Below are 22,742 nucleotides of genomic sequence, written 5' to 3' on the forward strand. Positions count from 1 at the left end.
CCTTGGTAATATTGAGTTGCAATCCCCCTTTGCCCCTAGAACAGCCTAAATTCGTTGGGGCATGGACTCGACAAGGTGTCGAGAGTGTTCCATCAGTCCGCTTGGCACCGGGGCGGCAGGTAGCCTAGTGGTTAGAGCATTGAAAGGTTGCTAGATCGAATCCTCGAGCTGACAAGGTAAAAATCTGTAGTTCTGCCCCTCAACAAGGCAGTTAACCCACTGTTCCTAGGTCATCATTTTAAATAAGAATGTGTTCTTTAACGGACTTGCCTAGTTAAACAAAAGTTAAATAAAATAAAAAGACTACCATACCCCGTTCAAAGGCACGTAAATATTCTGTCTTGCCCATTCACCCTCTAAATGGCACACATACACAATCCATGTCTCAATTGTCTCAAGGCATAAAAATCCTTCTTTAACCTGTCTTCTCCCCTTCATCTACACTGATTGTTAAACAAATGACGACAATAAGGAATCATAGCTTTCATATGGATTCACCTGGTCAGTCTGTTCATAATGTTTTGTACAGTCAGTACACGTAGGCATCTGCCAAAATGAACTTTAAAAAAGGCAATGAGCATGCTCCAATTTGTCCATGACAGCCAACAGACGGTCATCATAACACGCCCCTTCTTACAGGTGTACCGTACTGTCCTTACCTCTGTGACCTTCGGTTGGTCTAGCCATCTCCAGCAGAGTCACCATGCAGACCATTAGAAGTAGAAACCCTTTACTTCCTTGCTGTGTGTGTCTCTCACTCATCCTGCGAGAGAAAAACAGAGAGGGTGAAGAGAGATGTACGGCTACACTTAGTTTGTTTTAACAATGGTTATACACTTATACACAAGCATCTCATTGTCTACTTCAGCATCTCGCACGTCAGGCATTTAGGTCATCCAAAACATGGCCGTTGCATCTCAGTGGTCTTAAGAGACTTCCTCTCTCCACACAGCTATTATTCATCGACGTTGATCTGTAACAACTGGACAGGTGAAAGAAAATCATCCCGTTGGTTCCTGTCATATTACTTTCACCAATCGTGTTCATTTGGATCAGTGCGAAAAGAGGTAGACATTTGACTACTGAGGTCCCGTGGTTCACATTCATTCTGCTCCTGCCTTTTCAAATCCACTTACAAGAAAGGCACACCAAGCGTCCCTCTAGTAGCGTCTTCTCTAGTGTTGTAGGAGATGTGCTTTCAATTGCATCAGGCATCAGGCCAACCTCTGCACACCGGAAGCCTACACACTAGCCAACTACTCAACTCTATCTTCTCCTTCATTATCTCCTTCTCTATCTTTTTCTGTCCATCCCCTCATCACCAGTATCTCTATTCTCTACTTGCACATCATCATGCCACTTTGTTTACATACTCATCTCATATGTATATACTGTACTCAATACCATCTACTGTATCTTGCCTATGCCGCTCTGTACCATCACTCATTCATATATCTTTATGTACATATTCTTTATCCCCTTACACTTGTGTCTATAAGGTAGTAGTTTTGGAATTGTTAGCTAGATTACTTGTTGGTTATTACATGCATTGTCGGAACTAGAAGCACAAGCATTTCGCTACACTCGCATTAACATCTGCTAACCATGTGTATGTGACAAATAAAATTGGATTTGATTTGATCATCTGCACATCTGTCATTCCAGTGTTAATGCTAAATTGGAATTATTTCGCCTCCATGGCCTATTTATTGCCTTACCTCCCTACTCCTCTACATTTGCACACACTGTACATAGATTTTTCTATTGTGTTGACTGTACGTTTGTTTGTGTAACTCGTTGTTGTTGTGTTTTCGCACTGCTTTCCTTTATCTTGGCCAGGTCGCAGTTGTAAATGAGAACTTGTTCTCAACTGGCCTACCTGGTTAAATAAAGGTGAAATATATATATATATATGTATTTTAAATCTCCAGTTTCATTCACTTGCTTTACCTCCATCTCTACCACATTTCCTAATTACCTCTCTCTCCATGACAGGAGCCAAAGGGCCACTCAGAGCAGGTGAGGCCCTTTGCCACCCCCACACAGGCCCTCACCATTTCAGCAGGGCAGAGGCCTTGACAGGCCCGTGGGCTGTGGCTCCACAAAGGGAGGAGACGAGAGAGGAGCCTGGGTTCTTCAACTCGGAATGAATCCCTTCCTTCAGCCTTACCCTTGCACTCCTTTTCTCCCTAATGAAGTGTGGTTGCGATGGGGACGGAATACATAAACCATTTGGCATTGCTTGCTATCCTTGACAGGGAAATGATCAAATTTCAAAACACAAGACACAAGTGGTGCAGTAATTACTGGAAGAGGCGAGGTATCAGATGCCATGAGGCAGAGACAGTGACATGTTTCGTTTGTCCCTTTTCTTTCAACATCCCCTGTCTTTCTCCGCCTCGATCATTGACGTATAGATTGCGTATCTCTCACAGGGATTATCAGATTATTCATGTAGTTCATTTTATTTTTGCAATCATGAAATGGGAGCCGGCCTTTGAGTGTGGAAATAGTGATTAAAAGATGGCCGGTCGATAAAACAGATACAAGACGGACCACTCTAATATAGCACTGAGCTGCCATGGTGGCCTTGCACAGGATTCCATTTTTCAATACGAGATTTGTAAAAAATGGACTGTTCATTCCACGTCTCCCATAATAAGTGGATGTTACTATGACGCTGCATAGCTGTGCCAGTATACCACACAGTCAGCCATGCACAGTACAAACAATCACATGATTAGCCTCTTTCTAGTCAACAACCCAATCTTCACCTTCTTCACTGAATGTTAAAAAATGATTGTGGGATCAGTGAAAGTGTTGATTTAGCAAACTATTAATCCCCTTCCTAGGTTTTCACTCCTCCTTGAACACTCACATAGACCACTACCTCACATGAGGGGTTTCTCTGACAAAACACAGGTCTGTGAATTAAAGAACCATTTTGTGCATTGTTTAGTATTCTTGCAAAGCCTTTTCATTTCATGGGAAACTATGAAAGTAATGGTGCAGATAAAACACTGGGCTTCAAGCAGTGGGATTTGAGTTACCTAAATATTCCACATCGCCACTGTGTGAAATTACTCTTTTTAATTGTACTGTAGTTTTAGACAGAAAGGAGGAGACTCACACTTATTTTCGAGTTAAGATAGTGTCAAAGTGCAAGCGTCAAGTTCTAATTTGTGTGTTTTATTCAAATACAACTTCATGTTTAATGCATGGTTTTGTCACAGAATAGACCCAGAGGAAATATGCATAATGTATGCGACTGATTGCTGCAGGCACAAAACACGAATATCACACAAAAGTTTAGAGGAGAGCAAAAACAAACCAAACAGTAATAAACCACATAGAAATGTACTGTATAATTAAAATATGGTTTGTGCGGATGAGTTTCTTTTTCTTTAGCCTCTACTCTATGGATGTGTGCTGATATTAACGATACAATACCTCTATTAAAATGGTTCATTGGAAGGACATAGTATTGTTAACTGGTGCCACCTCAGTGGTTTCCCTTAATTGAAATCTGTGTTCAAATTCATCTGGAATGGGACTTTTCTCCCTTTTTATATCTCTGTTGCAGTAAGGTCTGTTGTTTGATGTATGGCCTATGGAGTATAGATTTGATTTTCTTTCAAGAGTACAAAGTGCATTAGTTTAAAACTGAATGAAGCAAGAAATATTTTTCCTTTCCTGTGAACTCTGTTCGTAGGCCCCTTCCTATTCTATTGACTTCTTCTCTCTCTGAAACAAATGGAATAGTTACAGACCAATGAGCAGGCTTTCAAAAGACTCAACTTGACCTTGCTGAGTGGAGCGGTTGCATTTGCTATGGAAGGACCACTTCACAAAAAGTTTTCCCGCTCAGAAAAAAATGTGCATGCACAGCTGATCTATATGTAAAATTAGCTGAAGTGAACGCAATGAAAAACAAGGGAATTGACTGTAGTATTTTGATTTAATTAAATAATGACATAAAGGTAAAAAAAAGCTATTATGTTGCATTAATAATATAATATATAATATTAATATACATTATTACCTTTTTAATGTGATAATATCTATATTTAGCAGGTTGTCATAAAGTCAGGAGTTGAATGTTAAATGCTGTTACTGTTTAATGACCAGCAATTACACTTGTCTTCATTGAGCACCAACGATTACTAATGCAAATATGACATAATTATGTAATTATGCTGTTTTTGCACATATTCATGTTAATTACTATATTCTACATAAATATATGAAACTGTGTCATAATGCATGGTTTTGATATGAGAGCATTGCCACTGGTAGCAGTGAACTGAGTATTTGCCTCATAACTGTTCTTGAACACCAAATACTCTAGAGTACAATTATTGGCTAGACTGAATAGTATTACTAAATAGGCCAACTGTGATTGGATGAAGACCATATGATTCATTCCCATCCACAAGCTATGCTGGACTGCTTACGAGGCTGGTCCTCACTGTGGTTCCAACAGGTCATTAGGTCAGCATGTGGTTATGGTCAGCCTTCCACTGAAAGTTAACCTATTCCCCAAAATCATTACTAGATTCTGCCGAGCTCCTTGGCTGATCTGTGGAGAGCAAGGTCGTGTTCACAGACTTTGATAAGTTCCCCCTGTGCCGTTGTGGTGAGGAGAAGGTCGTAGGTCAGCCTTCCCCATGGACAGACAATGATGGATTCTGACCCGAGGTAAAAGCGAGATGCTGGCACTCTACAGACAGGGCAACATACCAAGATCTCTTTCAACCCAGAGTGAGTGTTTGCATCAGTAAGTCTATTCAGGCTGATATAAGAACAAAGACGAGCGATGGAGTGTTCTCACAGCCAACGGGTCAAGCTGCTGCAAGTTTTAGAACTTTTGTGAGGGATGGATAGCATAACTAGGTTATTTTTTAAGAAATTCGAGATTCAACAATTTAAGAGCGGGGCTGAAATCTAAGACCACGTTTGCCAAGGGGAACAAATAGCGGAAAAGTTTTATTCCCTTGTGAAGACAGACTGTATCAACGGGATACATGTCAAATCATTCTGTCCTATTTGTTAAACCTAAAAATATTTTGCCCCGTAACACGTCACTGATATACCCAGCTAGAAGGACCAAACTATAATAGGTTTCATAATGTGGACAAAAGACTCCGTTGACCTTGGCCTACATACATACTGTAAAGAGGAAAGAACTCCGGAAAGGGAAGACATTTATTCATTTAGACTTACAGAAGTAGGATCTTAATTTGAGCCAGTTTTCTACAGCAGGAAAATAATCCTGCAACAACAGGAAATGTGAATTATAATTAATGGACATTCTTGTGGGGCTTGAAACATTTCAAAGTGGAAAGTACAAACTTCAGAAGTCTTTGTATACCTCAAATACATTACAAATTTGACATTTCCTGTATTGCAGGACAGTTCCCATGCAACAGAGAGATCAAATTAAGATCCTACATCTGTATTTACATAGTGGAAAGATCTGCTGAAGTTGCAAAGCTATCACACAGTTAAGCCACACATGATGAGTGCTGTTCCTACGCCACTGTACTGTGCAAACATCTCTGAGACGACACACAGTAGCCCACAGAGGGATTTGTGAGGCCAGAACAACAAAGAGCCCTGACACATTCGGCGAACAAACATAGGCTTTTATTTCTATATACATGGCCCAACATATGATAAAAGCCTCAGTGTAATAAAGTGCGGTAGAGGGTGGCGTGGGAGACAGACAAAGCTGTGGATGGAGAGATTGGCAGGCAAGCGAGTGAAATCGTTAAACTGCAAAAACCTGGACTTTCCACTCTCTGGAGCTGGATTTGATACAGGGATTATCTCTCTCTAGTCTCTCTCTCTCGCTCTCTCTCTAGTCTCTCTCTCTCTAGTCTCTCTCTCTCTAGTCTCTCGCTCTCTCTCTCTCTACTCACTCTCTCTCTCTCTCTCTAGTCTCGCTCTCTCTCTCTCTCTCTCTCTCTCTCTAGTCTCTCTCTAGTCTCTCTCTCTAGTCTCTCTCTCTCTAGTCTCGCTCTCTCTCTCTCTAGTCTCTCTCTAGTCTCGCTCTCTCTCTCTAGTCTCTCTCTCTCTCTAGTCTCTCTCTCTCTAGTCTCTCTCTCTCTCTCTAGTCTCTCTCTCTCTCTCTAGTCTCTCTCTCTCTAGTCTCTCTAGTCTCGCTCTCTCTCTCTCTAGTCTCTCTCTCTCTCTCTCTAGTCTCTCTAGTCGCTCTCTCTGTAGTCTCTCTCTCTCACCCCCCTCTCTTTTCTTCGACTGTGACAGCGATTGTCACCTCGGACAGCTGCAGTGGGCCGATTGCACGGTCACAGAACAAGCATCTCTGCTACACAGATGTTCTCCACTGACAGTATGAAGCGAAAGTAAAGCTTTTTTCCCGACCGCCACACCAAACACTTTTCATGAACCTTCTGTCACAGATCCTGCTTTAATGTGAATGTAAACGAGACGTGACACCAGTCATAAAAGCCTGTGATTTGTAGGTCGAAACGATCAACAAAATGACCAAACCCTGTCACAAAATATTATCTGGTTCAATGTCTATCTTGAACTAACCGGGTCACACTGGCTAATGGCAATTGCGATGCATGTCCAGCAGAGATGAAAAAGACAAACAACATGTAGAAGCCTCCCAATATACTGTAAGTAACTGACATAAATGCATGGACCCCTAAATGCATGACCTGACTTCAGTTTGAACCCTTTCAAAAAGTTTTCACTTTCAAAGTGTTCATCCGTTACCCGACACCAACGCTGAGTGCCCTTTCCGATTGGTAACCGTCCTAATGACCTTCCGTAATGACACTCGGCGATGTGAAGCCATTTGAGAGGGCAAGCTCATAAACGTAGCAGGCTGCAACATTCAACCCCGTCTCAGACAGGCGTACGGGGGGCCAGTGTGATATTTCAATCCATTTCCCATCAAGTTCACTCTGGCACTATTAACAATCAGGAGAAACCAGTGCATTCACACCAATGGATTGGATGGCTGCCTCTCTTGCTCTCCTTTTCCCACTTCCTCCTCCTATGAGTTATGAGGTCATAGTACAATGGTCTATTTTGGAATGGACGGTAAATTGCTCTCTTAGCCGAGGCTTCATGAATTATGAATGAATGTGGTCTAAACATTTTAGTAGTAAGGCATTGCATATCTTTTGAGTGTCTACTTTAATGAAGGGTAGTACAGGAAGTAGTCATACAGGATGGGCTCCTTGACTGCTACCCAATTATGACTTCCACATGAAAAGATTGATCAGAGAGAGATGAATATAGCGGGGGGAGGGAACTATGAAATAGCGCCTTTGAGTTCTGCCGTTTGCATTCACTAGTTATGCTCTTTTGTGCGCTTTATTAAATTTGTCTCCTTGATTGATGCAACTGAAATAACTGTAAAGAACCCAGCAAGAGCTATTTTTCTTTAAAGCATATTGTTCTTGTCTAACTTGATAACAATGGTAATATTACTTACTTTTTTTCTCACCCATCTACACACAACACCACGTAATGACAAAAGGGAAAACGTGTTTTTAGAAACATTTGTATGTGTAGCTGCGTGTGTAGTTGGAGGTGACACTTATTGTCCTGGCGAGTTTCAGCTTAGGCCTACCTCCTCGGGGCATTTCTCATGTGCACAGCTGATATTGATGATGAAGTGGTGATTATTGTTGTGGGTGACCTTTGTCGCATCCTCAGAGGAAGTGTGCATCACCTGCCTGTACTAGTAATGACCTGTCGAGTTTTGTGTTATTTTACAGGCAGCATCCGCACCGCCACCCCAGGCTGGCGCTGTCTGCGCAAACAGACGCGTTAGAATACAACCAAATTGCGGAGATAGATTATCACGCCAGATAGTCACATCCTGTGCAATTCAGACACTGGTCTCCACCAGTCTCAAAGAGTTAGAGCCTTGAAATATTTGTGTCCCTTTTATCTAACCACATATCACCATTGTCTTCAGTGTCCGTCATAAAATCTATTGGTTTGATGTGGCATTTTTCTCATCTTTATATTATCCTTTATGTTTAATCATGTTGCTTTATTATGCTTTTGTCATCTATTTATGGTAAGGCCTTCGGGCTGCACCGCTGTATCAATTACACTATTACAATAACATGTATCGTTAATAGATGAGGGTATGATGTGGGATGTCTTCCCTGACTGTATGCAGCATATTTCATCTCCCTTTACCATTCTCTCTTCAGAAGTGCAACACTCTTTATGACTATTGACATGCTTTGGCAGCCGTTTGAAATATTCATGTGCAATATGTTGTTAAAGCAATGTTTCCATCCCCTTACAACCTAACCCCAGAAGACGATGCTACAGAAAGAAAGCAGTGTATTGGGTAGGGAACATATGTTATGTCCCAAATGGCACCCTATCCCCTATAGGCCTATATTACATAGGGCTCTTGTCAAAAGTAGTGCACTATGTGGGGACTAGGGTGCCATTTGGGACGTAACCATAGAGAAATGGCATGCAACCATAGAGAAATGGCACCACATTATGCCTTAGTGCTGCAGGGTGAATAGGTCCTAGATGTTCAGCGGGGAGCAAATGACTTCAAAGATCTGGCACTTGACAACCTGTCGAAAACGGAGAGCCACTTGAATTATCCAATCATGGTGAATGATGCAGATTGTTACGGAAGGTGTGTGTGCAGGAGTGTACATGTGGGCATGCCTGTAGAGTGTGAGCCCGTGGGTGTGTATATGTGGGCATGCCTGTAGAGTGTGAGCCCGTGGGTGTGTATATGTGGGCATGCCTGTAGAGTGTGAGCCCGTGGGTGTGTATATGTGGGCATGCCTGTAGAGTGTGAGCCCGTGGGTGTGTACATGTGGGCATGCCTGTAGAGTGTGAGCCCGTGGGTGTGTATATGTGGGCATGCCTGTAGAGTGTGAGCCCGTGGGTGTGTATATGTGGGCATGCCTGTAGAGTGTGAGCCCGTGGGTGTGTATATGTGGGCATGCCTGTAGAGTGTGAGCCCGTGGGTGTGTACATGTGGGCATGCCTGTAGAGTGTGAGCCCGTGGGTGTGTACATGTGGGCATGCCTGTAGAGTGTGAGCCCGTGGGTGTGTACATGTGGGCATGCCTGTAGAGTGTGAGCCCGTGGGTGTGTATATGTGGGCATGCCTGTAGAGTGTGAGCCCGTGGGTGTGTATATGTGGGCATGCCTGTAGAGTGTGAGCCCGTGGGTGTGTATATGTGTGTGAATGCGTGTATGTAGGCTGTGTGTACACATGCTGTGTGCTAGCATTAGACACTGTCATTTATCCTTGTATAGAACCACCTAGGCTTCAGAGTGTTTTCCCCCAGTATTTGCTTGAGGTGCAGTAGCAACATATAAAACAAACCGAGGGTGCCAAGTGGTCTGACCTTTTAAAGGTAGGCTGCTTTTCACAAACACTTAACCACCGTATGGGAATCAACGCAGCCCAACAGAATCACCACAAGACAGGGGTTACATCGATTATTCTTAGAACAAAAGACAATGAAATGACCTATTATCTGCAATTACAAGATGGGGCTCATTAAGGACACAGTAAAGAAAACCGTTCCTGATCCACCACCATTGTTGTGTAGAATCCAAGTCGGTGATGCAACTAGGACGGTAATTTGGCACAAATTAGAGACCTGAACACCCCTCTTGGTCAAGGGCCCATCCGGCAAAGACTGTTTTCAATCATGACATCCTTACAACCAAAAACTGTCATTATGACATCATTGCAACCAGAAACTGTCATGAGGGCGTCACATCCAACTTTGCCCACTAGGGAAAGTGACCTTCAATCAAGACACCTGGGAGAGCTGGTGGGTACACAGATGCTGAGGCACATTCACACCTGTAGCAGTAATATGGTTTAAACAAGCCTAATATTACACGTCATTTAAGGAGCTGTTGATGCGATCGGACAGGAGAGCTGAGAACTAATTTAGTTCCAGGCACCTCAGGATGACATGTTAATGCACTGACTTGGTTTATGTGTCACAGTAGAGTTGTGTTCATGGGCTTGGCTGTTTAACATCCCTCCAAACAGTTGTTACCTCAGACTCCATCTGGTGTGACTGAAACGACATTCCCTTTAAAAAGGTCCACTACAGCCGTTTTGTCTCTCAATATCAAATCATTTCTGGGTAACAATTAAGAACCTTACTGTGATTGTTTTCAATTAAAATTGCTAAAAATAAATACAAATTGCTTAGCAAAGAGCAGTTTCTCAAGCACGAATTGTGCTCGGACTGTCTGGGAGTAGTCTGAGTGGGGAGGGGAAAAACTGAAAACTAAACTCAGCAAAAAAAAAAGAAACATCCTCTCACGGTCAACTGTGTTTATTTTCAGAAACCTTAACATGTGTAAATATTTGTATGAACATAACATGATTAAACAACTGATACAAGCTGATCAAGTTCCACAGACATGTGACTAACAGGAATGGAATAATGTGTCCCTGAACAAAGGGGGGGGGGTTACTTTCAAAATCAAAAGTAACCGTCAGTATCTGGTGTGGCCACCAGCTGCATTAAGTACTGCAGTGCATCTCCTCCTCATGGACTGCACCAGATTTGCCAGTTCTTGCTGTGAGATGTTACCCCACTCCTCCACCAAGGCACCTGCAAGTTCCCGGACATTTCTGGGGGGAATGGCCCTAGCACTCACCCTCTGATCCAACAGGTACCAGATGTGCTCAACGAGATTAAGATCCGGGCTCTTCACTGGCCATGGCAGAACACTAACATTCCTGTCTTGCAGGAAATCACACACAGAATTAGCAGTATGGCTGGTGGCATTGTCATGCTGGAGGGTCATGTCAGGATGAGCCTGCAGGAAGAGTACCACATGGGGGAGGAGGATGTCTTCCCTGTAATGCACAGCGTTGAGATTGCCTGCAATCCCACAACGGTGGGTTTGTGCCCATAGGCAACATTGTTGCCTGTGATGTCTGGTGAGGACCTGCCTTACAACAGGCCCACAAGCCCTCAGTCCAGCCTCTCTCAGCCTATTGCAGACAGTCTGAGCACTGATGGAGGGATTGTGCGTTCCTGGTGTAAGTCGGGCAATTGTTGTTGCCATCCTGGACCTGTCCTGCAGGTGTGATGTTCGGATGTACCGATCCTGTGCAGGTGTTGTTACACGTGGTCTGCCACTGCGAGGATGATCAGCTGTCTGTCCTGTCTCGGGTATCTCACACTAAGGACATTGCAATTTATTGCCCTGGCCACATCTGCAGTCCTCATGCCTCCTTGCAGCATGCCTAAGGCACGTTCATGCAGATGAGCAGGGTCCCTGGGCATCTTTCTTTTGGTGTTTTTCAGAGTCAGTAGAAAGGCCTCTTTAGTGTCTTAAGTTTTCATAACTGTGACCTTAATTGCCTACTGTCCTGTAAGCTGTTAGTGTCTTAACGACCGTTCCACAGGTGCATGTTCATTAATTGTTTATGGTTCATTGAACAAGCAAGTGTTTAAACCCTTTACAATAAAGATCTGTGAAGTTATTTGGACAGGGTCCTGAAAGACAGGGTCCTGAAAAAGGGACGTTTCTTTTTTTGCTGAGTTTAGTTCTTATTGACAGATTGGGTTGGAACACGCTTTCTTATTGGTCTATTAAGTCATTTGATGACAGCAGGCAGGCAGACAGAAATTTCAGCCACTCTTTCCAAACAGCTATTACACTAAAAAGGTCCTTAATCATAATTTTCACAATCTCACAGCATTACTTCAACCTCATTGTGTGGAAATGTATATAAAACACAGGATAATCACATTTTTGACTGCACTGGGCCTTTAAAGTTAAGATATTGTACCGGTAAATAACTACACAATGTATCCCCCCGGGGGCCGCATCCGGCATTCAAAGTCACAGGCTCAATTTTCTTAGCCTAACTTGGTGTGATCGGAAACCAAAAATTCCCACCTCGGATTAACGGAAGCCAATAAGCGAGAGGAAACATGAATAGAGTGTCTAAGCCATGCTCGGGCGCGCTGAGCTCCTCTTTGATGAGAAAGAGAAGGTGAAAAGTGAGGAGTCAGAGCGAGGGAGCATTCTATTTTTAGGAGCCTCGATGAAACTTCATTTCCGTACCAAGGATAGGCGAGAAGTGACAGGTGATTATTTAATGCCTTTAATTAGCCACAGAGACTGACTGTTCTACCTGTTAGCCAATTATCTTCTAAGCACTCTGCACCCGACTCTTAATAACTTTGTAACTGAAGCTGTAATATATCACTTCCTGGAAAACATGGAACTGAATATGTTGCTTTATTGCGCAGTAAACCGTAGTCAGGGATGGGGAAATGATGCACAGCATATAATGGGTAGTACTGTATGTTGTTTGGTACTGAAGTTTTCATTTTAAGTATTCAAGATGTAAGAATTTCTAAGACAATGGTAGGGCTTTATTATGCTATCTGTACCGACTACCTTGGTGACGGATTAACCATATAAAAAGGTGTTGTAAAGCACCCTGCCTGCCACATTGGCAAGCTGTCCAGGAACCGTTAGGTGTGATTTTACAGTACCTCAGTTGCAATAGAAACACCTTGCAGAAAATGTCATCATATCATTATCATTCATCAAGATCATGTGCATAATCAAGCCGGTGATTAGCCTGACATGATTCTGTAGAAGAGTTGCTGTCTTCATCTGATGTTATATACAGTAGCGTAATTGTAACTGTAGCTATTAGAGATGCTATTCAAAAGAGTGACTGGAGATTTCTGTTCTGCTGTCCTTGCCTGCCTGCAAGTAGAGAGACCTTGTGGAGCAGCTCCGTCTCCTTCTTTCCCCCATTGAAGCCGGGGAACCATTCGTTCAGAGGTTCAAGTTAAGACTGATAGGGGAGAGACAAGGTGAGCAGCCCTTCCCCAGAATAGAACTTAACTGTGTGTGTGTGTGTGTTTTCTCTGTGTGTGTGTGTGTAAACTCAAGCCCATTTACCATAAGAATGGCTGACAAATTCAGCCAATGTCACCCTCAATGCTTTTCTGTTCATTCCCTCAGTGTGTGTGTGTGTGTACACATGTGCGTGTGTGCATGTGAGTGTGTGTGACCCTGACAGCTTATCAAACCCAGGCTTCAAAACCTTTCTTCAGTGATAATTTGTAGGTCAGTGCCATTGACCATTCCGAATGCACAGCCTATGACAAGCTTTGCCAGAGCAGGCCATGAATCAACAACACCTCTCATTCTCTTTCTCTTACTTGTGTCAACCTACCTCACATGTCAGCACAGCTACATAGGCATAGGGCTGGAGTGGGTGGCTGGGGCAAACCAGGCATTGATTTAGATTAGCGAGGCAGGCTCCTCGAAGTCCAGAAGGGAATCAGGGTGTGTTCAAATGGAACAAGCAGGCCTTATTTTAATGGGGGTCTATTTAATTACACAGAGAGCGATTGAGCAGATTAAAATGAAATGGTACACTTTTTTCTTCCTTCTCCTCTCCCCCCTCCCTCCCCCCGTCTCCTCTCTCCCCTCCCTCCGTCTCCTCTCCCCCTCCCTCCGTCTCCTCTCCCCCTCCCTCCGTCTCCTCTCATCTCCCCCTCCCTCCGTCTCCTCATCTCCCCTCCCTCCGTCTCCTCTCTCCCTCCCTCCGTCTCCTCTCTCCCCTCCCTCCGTCTCCTCATCTCCCCCTCCCTCCGTCTCCTCTCTCCCCTCCCTCCGTCTCCTCTCTCCCCTCCCTCCGTCTCCTCTCTCCCCTCCCTCCGTCTCCTCATCTCCCCCTCCCTCCATCTCCTCTCTCCCCTCCCTCCGTCTCCTCTCTCCCCTCCCTCCGTCTCCTCTCTCCCCTCCCTCCGTCTTCTCATCTCCCCCTCCCTCCGTCTTCTCATCTCTCCCTCCCTCCGTCTCCTCATCTCCCCCTCCCTCCGTCTCCTCTCTCCCCTCCCTCCGTCTCCTCATCTCCCCTCGCTCAGTCTCCCTCTCTCCCCTCCCTCCGTCTCCTCTCTCCCCTCCCTCCGTCTCCTCATCTCCCCTCGCTCCGTCTCCTCTCTCCCCTCCCTCCGTCTCCTCATCTCCCCCTCCCTCCGTCTCCTCTCTCCCCTCATCTCCCCCTCGCTCCGTCTCCTCTCTCCCCTCCCTCCGTCTCCTCATCTCTCCCTCCCTCCGTCTCCTCTCTCCCCTCCCTCCGTCTCCTCATCTCCCCTCGCTCCGTCTCCTCTCTCCCCTCCCTTCGTCTCCTCATCTCCCCCTCCCTCCGTCTCCTCTCTCCCCTCCCTCCGTCTCCTCATCTCTCCCTCCCTCCGTCTCCTCTCTCCCCTCCCTCCGTCTCCTCATCTCCCCCTCCCTCCGTCTCCTCTCTCCCCTCCCTCTGTCTCCTCATCTCTCCCTCCCTCCGTCTCCTCTCTCCCCTCCCTCCGTCTCCTCATCTCCTCCTCCCTCCGTCTCCTCTCTCCCCTCCCTCCGTCTCCTCATCTCTCCCTCCCTCCGACTCCTCTCTCCCCTCCCTCCGTCTCCTCATCTCCCCCTCCCTCTGTCTCCTCTCTCCCCTCCCTCCGTCTCCTCTCTCCCCTCCCTCCGTCTCCTCATCTCCCCTCCCTCCGTCTCCTCTCTCCCCTCCCTCCGTCTCCTCTCTCCCCTCCCTCCGCCTCCTCCCTCCCCTCCCTCAGTCTCCTCTCCCCTCCCTCAGTCACCTCTCATCTCCCCCTCCCTCCGTCTCATCTCTCCCCTCCCTCCATCTCCCCCTCCCTCCGTCTCCTCTCTCCCCTCCCTCCATCCCCCTCCCTCCTTCTCATCTCCCCTCCCTACGTCTCCTCTCTCCCCCTCCATCTCACCTCTCTCCCTCTCCTCTCCCTCTACCCCCTCCCTCCCTCTTTCTTCCATTTACATCCAGGAACAACGAAGCAGAAGTTATTTGAGCTCGTGCTCTCGCGGGGGTTATAATCCGGCCTAAGTGACAGGCTAATTTGTGGTATTAGATTACTTTCATCGGCGCATTTCATTGGGGCCTCCTTTGAACGCAAAGGGGCATAAACGGCTGCTCTGCATGGATGGCCACGGTGACTAGTGTGCTGTTCATGAGGGCTGTCAAGGGGGCTATCACAACACCGTGGTGGCTCAGAGGAGTCACACACACCTGAACATCGCCTTGTTCCAACGCCTTGATGACTCACTATGAAAAAATGTATACATGGATTCTACACAGATGATGTGGCACATTAAAATGTTGTCCTTTTAGCAGGTGTCTGACATTGCATTGCAGTACTATGCAAGTGGCTCCCACCAGCTATGTTAGACATTGACAGAAGACTCTTACAGAGCTTGAGTGTAACATTTAGGGATCATTAAGTAGACCACTTGGACAAGCATCTGTTCAGTCTACATCAGCTGTCTAAAATCTTTATGAAAATGGTCCAGAAATTAAAAATGACCTGCCTAGCTAGTCATCTCAAATGAGGATCCACCAGAACAAGGTGTCACTCATTACCAAACTATTGGAGACCACACACACAAACAGAAAGAGAGAGAGTGAGAGACAGAGAGTGAGACAGAGAGAGAGAGAGACAGGCACACACAGAGAGACAGAGAGAAGCAAAAAAATAAGCAAACATTTCTTAAAGTCACAATGGGGAACGCGTCTAAGTCAAGTTATTGCAGGAGACCATTCAGAATGTCAGAGGCCAGAACAAGTAATTAAAGGCAATAGAAAAATTGAGGATTAGTTGGAATTAATCCCCAACTCTTCCCATTTTCTAGGCTGAAAACACTGAAATGGAACGATATGGAAATGTAGCCGAGCATGGCAGAACTAATGGGGCTGCAGCTTCTCCCTGAAATGAGAAGTAGCTAATGGATGGCCAGGCCTGGATAAGATGGCTGAGCGAGATTGCATGTGGATTTAAATGATTAGGAACATGGTGGCCGGGGCTCTCTTTGTGCAGAGAAAAGTAATATGTAACAATGAATGCTAAAATATGAAATCCGCCATTTAAGGGAGACATTTTATTTTCTCTTATTCAAAATACAGGCCATGTGACCCAGAGACACAATCTATATCCGCCATTCTGGAAATGCATGTCATTTAAATGTATTATTTAAGGGGGTGATAATGGACCTTTGTGTGGCATGTAACAGTGAGCGTCTGCAAATAATTCCTTGCAACGTTAAATACATTTATCGACATGATACTTAGATGTTAACAGGTTGTAGTTTTTTTTTTTTTTACTCAGCCAGCTGTAGCTTCTATTGTGTGCACAGTATTTAAGACTCACACACACAGTGTGTTGAAAGCAAAAGCAGCGTACTCTAGTCTGAGTCGACATCAGCGACAAACACTAGCAGCCTCAGTAGATGGGTGGGTTGGGTGTTTAGAAAGACAAGATGGGGAATGTGATGGGCTCTGACACTCAAATGGAGAGCTGATCGCTGTGGATCAGAACAGGCTCCACCTTCATTACAACCAGGAATAGGAAATTGGAAGCAGTGCTCGATGCTCGCTGCTCTGTCGGGAGGGACTGGAGCATGCAGCCTGACTACTTCACTGTTCCGTACAGCTGCGACCAAGTTGGACAGGTGCGGGCCGATAATTGGTTGCCGTGTCGACGGGAAGCACGCCGAGCCTGTCTCCAGGAGCTCATTACTATCACTCAGAACACGTCTAACTCCCCCCCCCCCCCCCCAAAACTGGAGCAAACCTCCAAATGACTAAACTTATTTCTGTGTGGGGCATCACTTATTAATTATTGTGAGGTGCAACTGTTTAAGGAGAGCATCAAATACAGAGCAGCGGCAGCCATCTTTGATGGGTGATCAATGACCAGGCTGTTAATCTGTTTGTGGCCTGTTTCTAGAATATTCTAATAGGACTGATTTAAAACATGATTTACAGTAAATGAACCTGAAAGTGATTTAGACATGCAGTTTGGAGCAGATATGTCCTACAGGTTCCACCACCCATTGTTCTCTGAACCATTCTAGACCAGTGGTCACCAACCGGTCCATCTTCAAGGCATTCCTAGTCGATCACCAAACATTTCTGTTGAAAAGCCAACGATAAAGCCCTGCGCTCCTATTTAAAAAAAGTTTGTCTTGCACTGTTGACGGTAGGTGCACTTGATTCAGAAGCCCTGCTGTGCACCAAGTAGGCAAAGTGTTCCCATTTTGAACCATTTCATTGGTCTGAAGGGACAAACTCCACCTACCCGGCAGACCAGGAGAGCTGTGGCTAAATCAAGTGCACTTACTGTGCTGGCCAATCGGATAGCTCAAATCAACGTGCCTCCCTACAATTTCCACAACCCCACAGCAAAGTTTGATACAAGCCTACGTGAGATTTCAGAACTTTGAAAACCCATGACCAGAGAGAGACTGTCAAAGATTACAGCAAAGAGCTGATGTTTTTTATCAGGGAGTTCAAGTTTTCATTCAACACTGTCAACACTGTTTTCATTCAACACATTAATGAAACATAAAACGCTCTTTTGCCTACTTCCACTCGCGCTGAAGCTACAATGTATGAGTATGTATATGTAAACAGCATAGACTTTACGTCCGTCCCCTCGCCCCGACCTGGGCGCGAACCAGGGACGCTCTGCACACGTCAACAGTCACCCTCGAAGCATCGTTACCCATCGCTCCACAAAAGCCTCGGCCCTTGCAGAGAAAGGGGAATCACCAGTTCAAGGTCTTATTATCAGCAGCTCGTAGGGTCTATTTTAATAGCAAGGAATATTTAACTTTCTCTGGTCATAGGAACAACATGAATTTGTGCATGAGGCAGAAATAATGCAGTGCGAGCATAGCCAATATACTATGATAATGTATTAAACCTATTGCACAACCCACTGGGCACACACTGGTTGAATCAATTTCAATGAAATGACGTTGCGAACCAATGTGGAACAGATGTTGAATTGACACCCAGTGGTAAACCTCGTTCCTACAGAACTGTTTGCATTACGTTAATGTTGCATAGGTTTACATTTTTTAAGTCATGTTTTTTGTTTGTTTTACCTGAGCGGTAGATCTCGGCTTGCTTTTTGACGGAGAAAGTGATCTTGACTTGACAACACAAAGTTGGAAGCTTCTGATAAAAAATGTTTTGCGCCTTTTGCCTACCACTGAACGCCTACAATCAGGGAATGTTTCGAGACCCCAAAATGATTGTCTGGTTTGTAAGGCATGCATAAGTTGATGCATTGTTGGAACTTGCAGTCGCTCTCCAAAGCCACCTGTGGACACAAAGCCATGACTGGGGGGCATCATTAAGCTACAAAACTCAAGCCTGAGTAGGAACTGTTGTCTGAGAGCCCGCTGTGGTAGCCTACATAGTCAGAGGGCTGTGAGGGACAGGCTGAAGAATTACAAGAGAAAAATCAAAGTATATCAACTGTTCAGCCCACATTTTCATGATGAACAATTGAGCCTGGGTAAACACTGATGTACTGTATGATCCAAACCAAATTGCCCCTTTTTATCCAAATGCATTCTGGATAGTGGTGCAGGGTACAATTGTCCTGGCAGCTTGTGAATGTATAACCTATAACCAACAATATTAAGATTCCATTTTTTTACAAATCTTTCTGCAATAATATCAAACAATAGGTTCAAAAGATAGGCCTATTTCTTTTGAGAAGGACTTCTGATGAATTGTTTGCCTTTTCTGAATAAGAATGTTTTCTGAAATAGAACACTATTTCCCCTTGTGTCATCTTAGCACACACACAGAACAGAAAAATGCTGCGCTGAGCAGATGCTGCTGAATACGTGTCTGATCTTGTGCCTTTAAATAAAGTCTGGTGAGGAAAAGTGACACCTGCAGAAAGCTGCTGCAAATTGGTGGCGTGTGGCACTGTCTGGGTAGCTCCATATCAGCACGGCCTAAGAAATGCATATGAGCATAGAGGACTGGCATACGGACATAATATAATACTGATGAACATAATATAATGACTGAATCAGCCCTCCAGATCGCATTATTGCAGCTACGCAGCAATAATGTCCTTCGCACACTGTACACTGCAAAGACGCCATAATAGAACTACATTTTTCACAACCTTTAATAACAGCAACCCACCTTTCTTTTGCCACAGGTTTGCAGCTTATTGATAGGATTATGGATGTGCTGTTTAAAAAGCAGACTGATAGTGAGGGGAAAAGCCTGATGCACGGACAGAAGGTGAAGCTCTGTCCTTGACAACTACTGAGATTGAACGACCATCTATATACAGATGTATCTGCTATAGGCACACATTGAGTTTGTCGTTAACTGCAGATAAGTAGCTTGCAACAACACTTGACACGTGATGGGACACACTTGAAACAGATTTACATCAGTTTTTCTGATTTCGCTCACTCTACAGTTTAGGCTAACACTCAAATTTCAACTACAGTCTTAGAAAAAAAAAAGGTGCTGTCTAGAACCTAAAAGGTTTGTTCGGCTGTTCCAACCCTTTGAATAATATTTTTTGGTTCCAGATAGAAGTCTTTTGGGTTCCACCCAAAAGGGTTCTACCTGAAATCAAAAAGGGTTCTACCTGGAACCAAAAGGTTTATCCTATGGGGACACCCGAAGAACCCTTTTGAAACCCATTTTTGTAAGAGTGTACAGCAGGGTTCCACAATCGTCGGCCTGTGGGTGGTTTTATTTGCCTCCCAAAATTTTGGGGTTACATTTTTTTTTTTTAAGACTGAAAAACAACAGGAAATCAGCTCCAAGTGATTTTTATTTAGAAAATCTATTCCCAAGTATTCCCACGCATAATAGAAAGATACACGATCGTATACAAATGTAAGCAAGGTTTAAAATGATTATGTTTTAGTCAAACATTATCTGTTTGGGCTTCTTGCGGTCAATTTGCAGCCTACAAATGATTAGTAAGTCTGTTCCGGCCCCCCAACTATCCGCTCAAGAAAAATAAAAAAATCCAGTGGCTGAATCTAGTTGATGATCCCTGGTGTGTTCAGTACGTGGTTTTACCCAACACCCTGCATGTTGCCAACGTGTGACCCTTTAGGGGCTGACAATGTACAGATAAAGCATGCATCATGTTAAGATAATAATAATTACAGACAGTGAATAAGGTATACTATACAAATCCCCCTGACTGAAGAAAAAGAAGAGCCAAACAGGTGGAGGCTGGGGTGCTGGTGGGATAACAGAAAACAGACATGCATAGCGAGTAAACCAATAAACTCCAGCGCATGGCCGGTAGTGAATGTAATTGGTGCAATATTAGCTGATGCTATCACTCTGGTTTCTTGCATGAACTGGCTTCTCTTGATTAACGAGTGACAAACTTCTTCATTGCTAAATGATTTGTGTGACCTAGACTAGAGTCCCTGCCTGCAACCATAACAACCAACCAAAGCTTGGAGCCTACTGGCTTGTGCTATTGGCTTAGCAACAAGAAGCCTTGATTTTATGCATTCGCGACATGTTACTGTACGTGCATGCTGGTGTGATTGGATTTCTTTCTCTTCCCCTCATGTCTGGCGTGTTCTGACAGTCAGGAAGTGTGCCTGGGTTGACAGGGTGCTACAGGGCCAAAGACGTGGCTTTGAACTCCTCAGAGTTTCTTCCTCCACCTCCTCTTCTTCGTCCTCCACCTCTCTCACTTTCTCTCTCTCGTTCCCTACCTCCTTCTTGCTCTCTCCTGTGGAATCATCTCTGGTACAGTCACCCCGGTAGAATGCAAATGAGAGCGTGAGTGAAGCGTCCGTGCTAGTGTGGGCTCCGCCGTGGCCGCAGATCTCGCTAGGACCCGGGTTGACATTTACCCAGGGAGTGTGTTGATTTGCCATGTGTTGCACAAAAATGTGACCACAGAAAAAGCTTTTGATAGACTAGAATGGTCATATCTTTGGTTGCACTTGGCTTCAATTTCATTAATATGATTAAAATATATGCCAATCCCTCAGCCATAGTAATAACAGGCAATACCTGCTCTGTTCCATTCAGAATAACTAGACATAGCAGGCAAAGTGATCTGATCTCACCTCTGCTATTGTTATTGTTTATGGAGCCCTTGGCCCAAGCAATTCGATAACCAAAAGAAGTTACACTAATTTCTCAATTCTACGGATCCCGTCATCTCATTATACGCAGACAATATCTCACTTAGACAATGCCTCTCAAACCTTCCCAAAGACTTTGAAGATCATAGACAAATTCATCGCCATCTCAAGTTATGAAATAAATCTAACCAAATCTGCCCTGCTGCCTCAAGACCATGATGGAGTACCCCGTCTCCACTTATGGAATCCCAAATGTTTTCCATTCTAAATATTTGGGAATAGATATATTTCCTTCCTTAAATACAATCATTGCCAGAACCTTTAACAGAAAGCTCAATTCAATCCAACCTCAGTAGATGGACTAATATCACAGAATGTCTATTGTCAAAATGAAAATATTGCCATGACTGAATTTCTGTAGTTTGCTTCCCCTTGTCTCTCCCTTCTGGCTATTGGGATGAAATCCATAGTGTGGATTAAAAATATATATTGCAAGGTAAGAGATCCTGGATAAAATTAACAAACTTAGAAAGAGGGAGGACTATCCGTACCAAACTTTAAATTGTAATTCCATGGACTAGCATTTCGTCCCATCCTAAATTGGTTTTGACATGATTCTTCCCCCCCTGGCTGAGTATAGAGAGAAATATGGTGTCTTCTACTGACCTGTAAGAGGTGGTTTTCACTGATATATCTCTTAAACAATGGAAACTACGATTTGGTCCTATTATTGCTCACACAATTCCTATTTAGTGCAAAATGTAAAAAACAATGTAACTGGGAATCAAAATGGCATGCCCATACTCCCATATTTCACAATAATGTCTTGCGATCTGGAGGGTGTCAATTTTAAATCCCACACCATGGTCCAAATGTGGAATCCGTTGTCATTCCCTGACCATAGTAAGCTGTTTATTCTCTGTGTTGGTTGGGGCGTGATAGTGACTTGGGTGGGTCATCTAGGTGTTTTGTATTTCTATGGTGGCCTGATATGGTTCCCAATCAGAGGCAGCTGTTTATCGTTGTATCTGATTGGGGATCATATTTATGTAGCCACTTCCCCATGGTTATTGGTGGGATCTTGTCTACGGATAGTTGCATGTGAGCACCAGTAGCTTCACGTTTCGTTTGTGCTTGTTTGTTTTGCTGAGTTTCTGTTTATTAAAAATATGTGGAACTCTACTCACGCTGCGCCTTGGTCTATTCATTACGACGAGCATGACAGAAGATCCCACCACAAACGGACCAAGCAGCGTGGTCAGGAAGACTGGACCTGAAAGGAAATCCTGGGGAGGAAATCCTGGGCCGGGGAGTATCGCCGTCCAAAGGAGGAGAAAGCGGAACGGCGACGATACGTGGAGTTAGCTCAACGAAGCAGGCACCAGAGGCAGCCCCCAAATATTTTTTTTGGGGGGGCACACAGGGAGATTGGCGGAGTCAGGGTTCAGACCTGAGCCAACTCCCCGTGCTTACCGTGGGGAGCAAGTGACCGGTCAAGCACTGTGGTATCCGGTTCTGCGCACCATGCCTTCAGTGCGCATTCACAGCCCGGTGTGCTCTGTGCAAGCTCCCCGCAGTTGCCGTGCTAGAGTGGGCATTCAGGCAGGACGGATTGGCAGGACGGATTGTGCTGGCTCAGCGCTCCTGGCCTCCGGTGCGTCTCCTCGGTCCAGGATATCCTGCGCCGTTCTACACACTGTGTCGCCAGTGCGCCTTCACAGCCCAGTGCGTACTGTGCCAGCTTCCCGCACTTGCCGGGCTGGAGTGAGCATCCAGTCAGGAAGGGTTGTG

At 44.8% G+C, this 22,742-nt stretch overlaps 1 protein-coding gene across 1 annotated transcript in view; it reads right to left on the bottom strand.

Moving 5' to 3' along the window:
* LOC115107049 (chemokine-like protein TAFA-2) overlaps positions 1 to 22,742 on the bottom strand; it is a 57,801-nt gene that overhangs the window by 14,621 nt on the left and 20,438 nt on the right. The window contains exon 2 of the mRNA XM_065008273.1: positions 660 to 763. Coding sequence (XP_064864345.1) covers positions 660 to 762 — 103 coding nt within the window. The 5' untranslated portion in view covers position 763. The remainder of the gene's footprint in view (positions 1 to 659; positions 764 to 22,742) is intronic.

This window comes from Oncorhynchus nerka, linkage group LG23, assembly GCF_034236695.1.
Source record: "Oncorhynchus nerka isolate Pitt River linkage group LG23, Oner_Uvic_2.0, whole genome shotgun sequence".
In the NCBI taxonomy this organism is placed as follows: Eukaryota; Metazoa; Chordata; class Actinopteri; order Salmoniformes; family Salmonidae; genus Oncorhynchus; species Oncorhynchus nerka.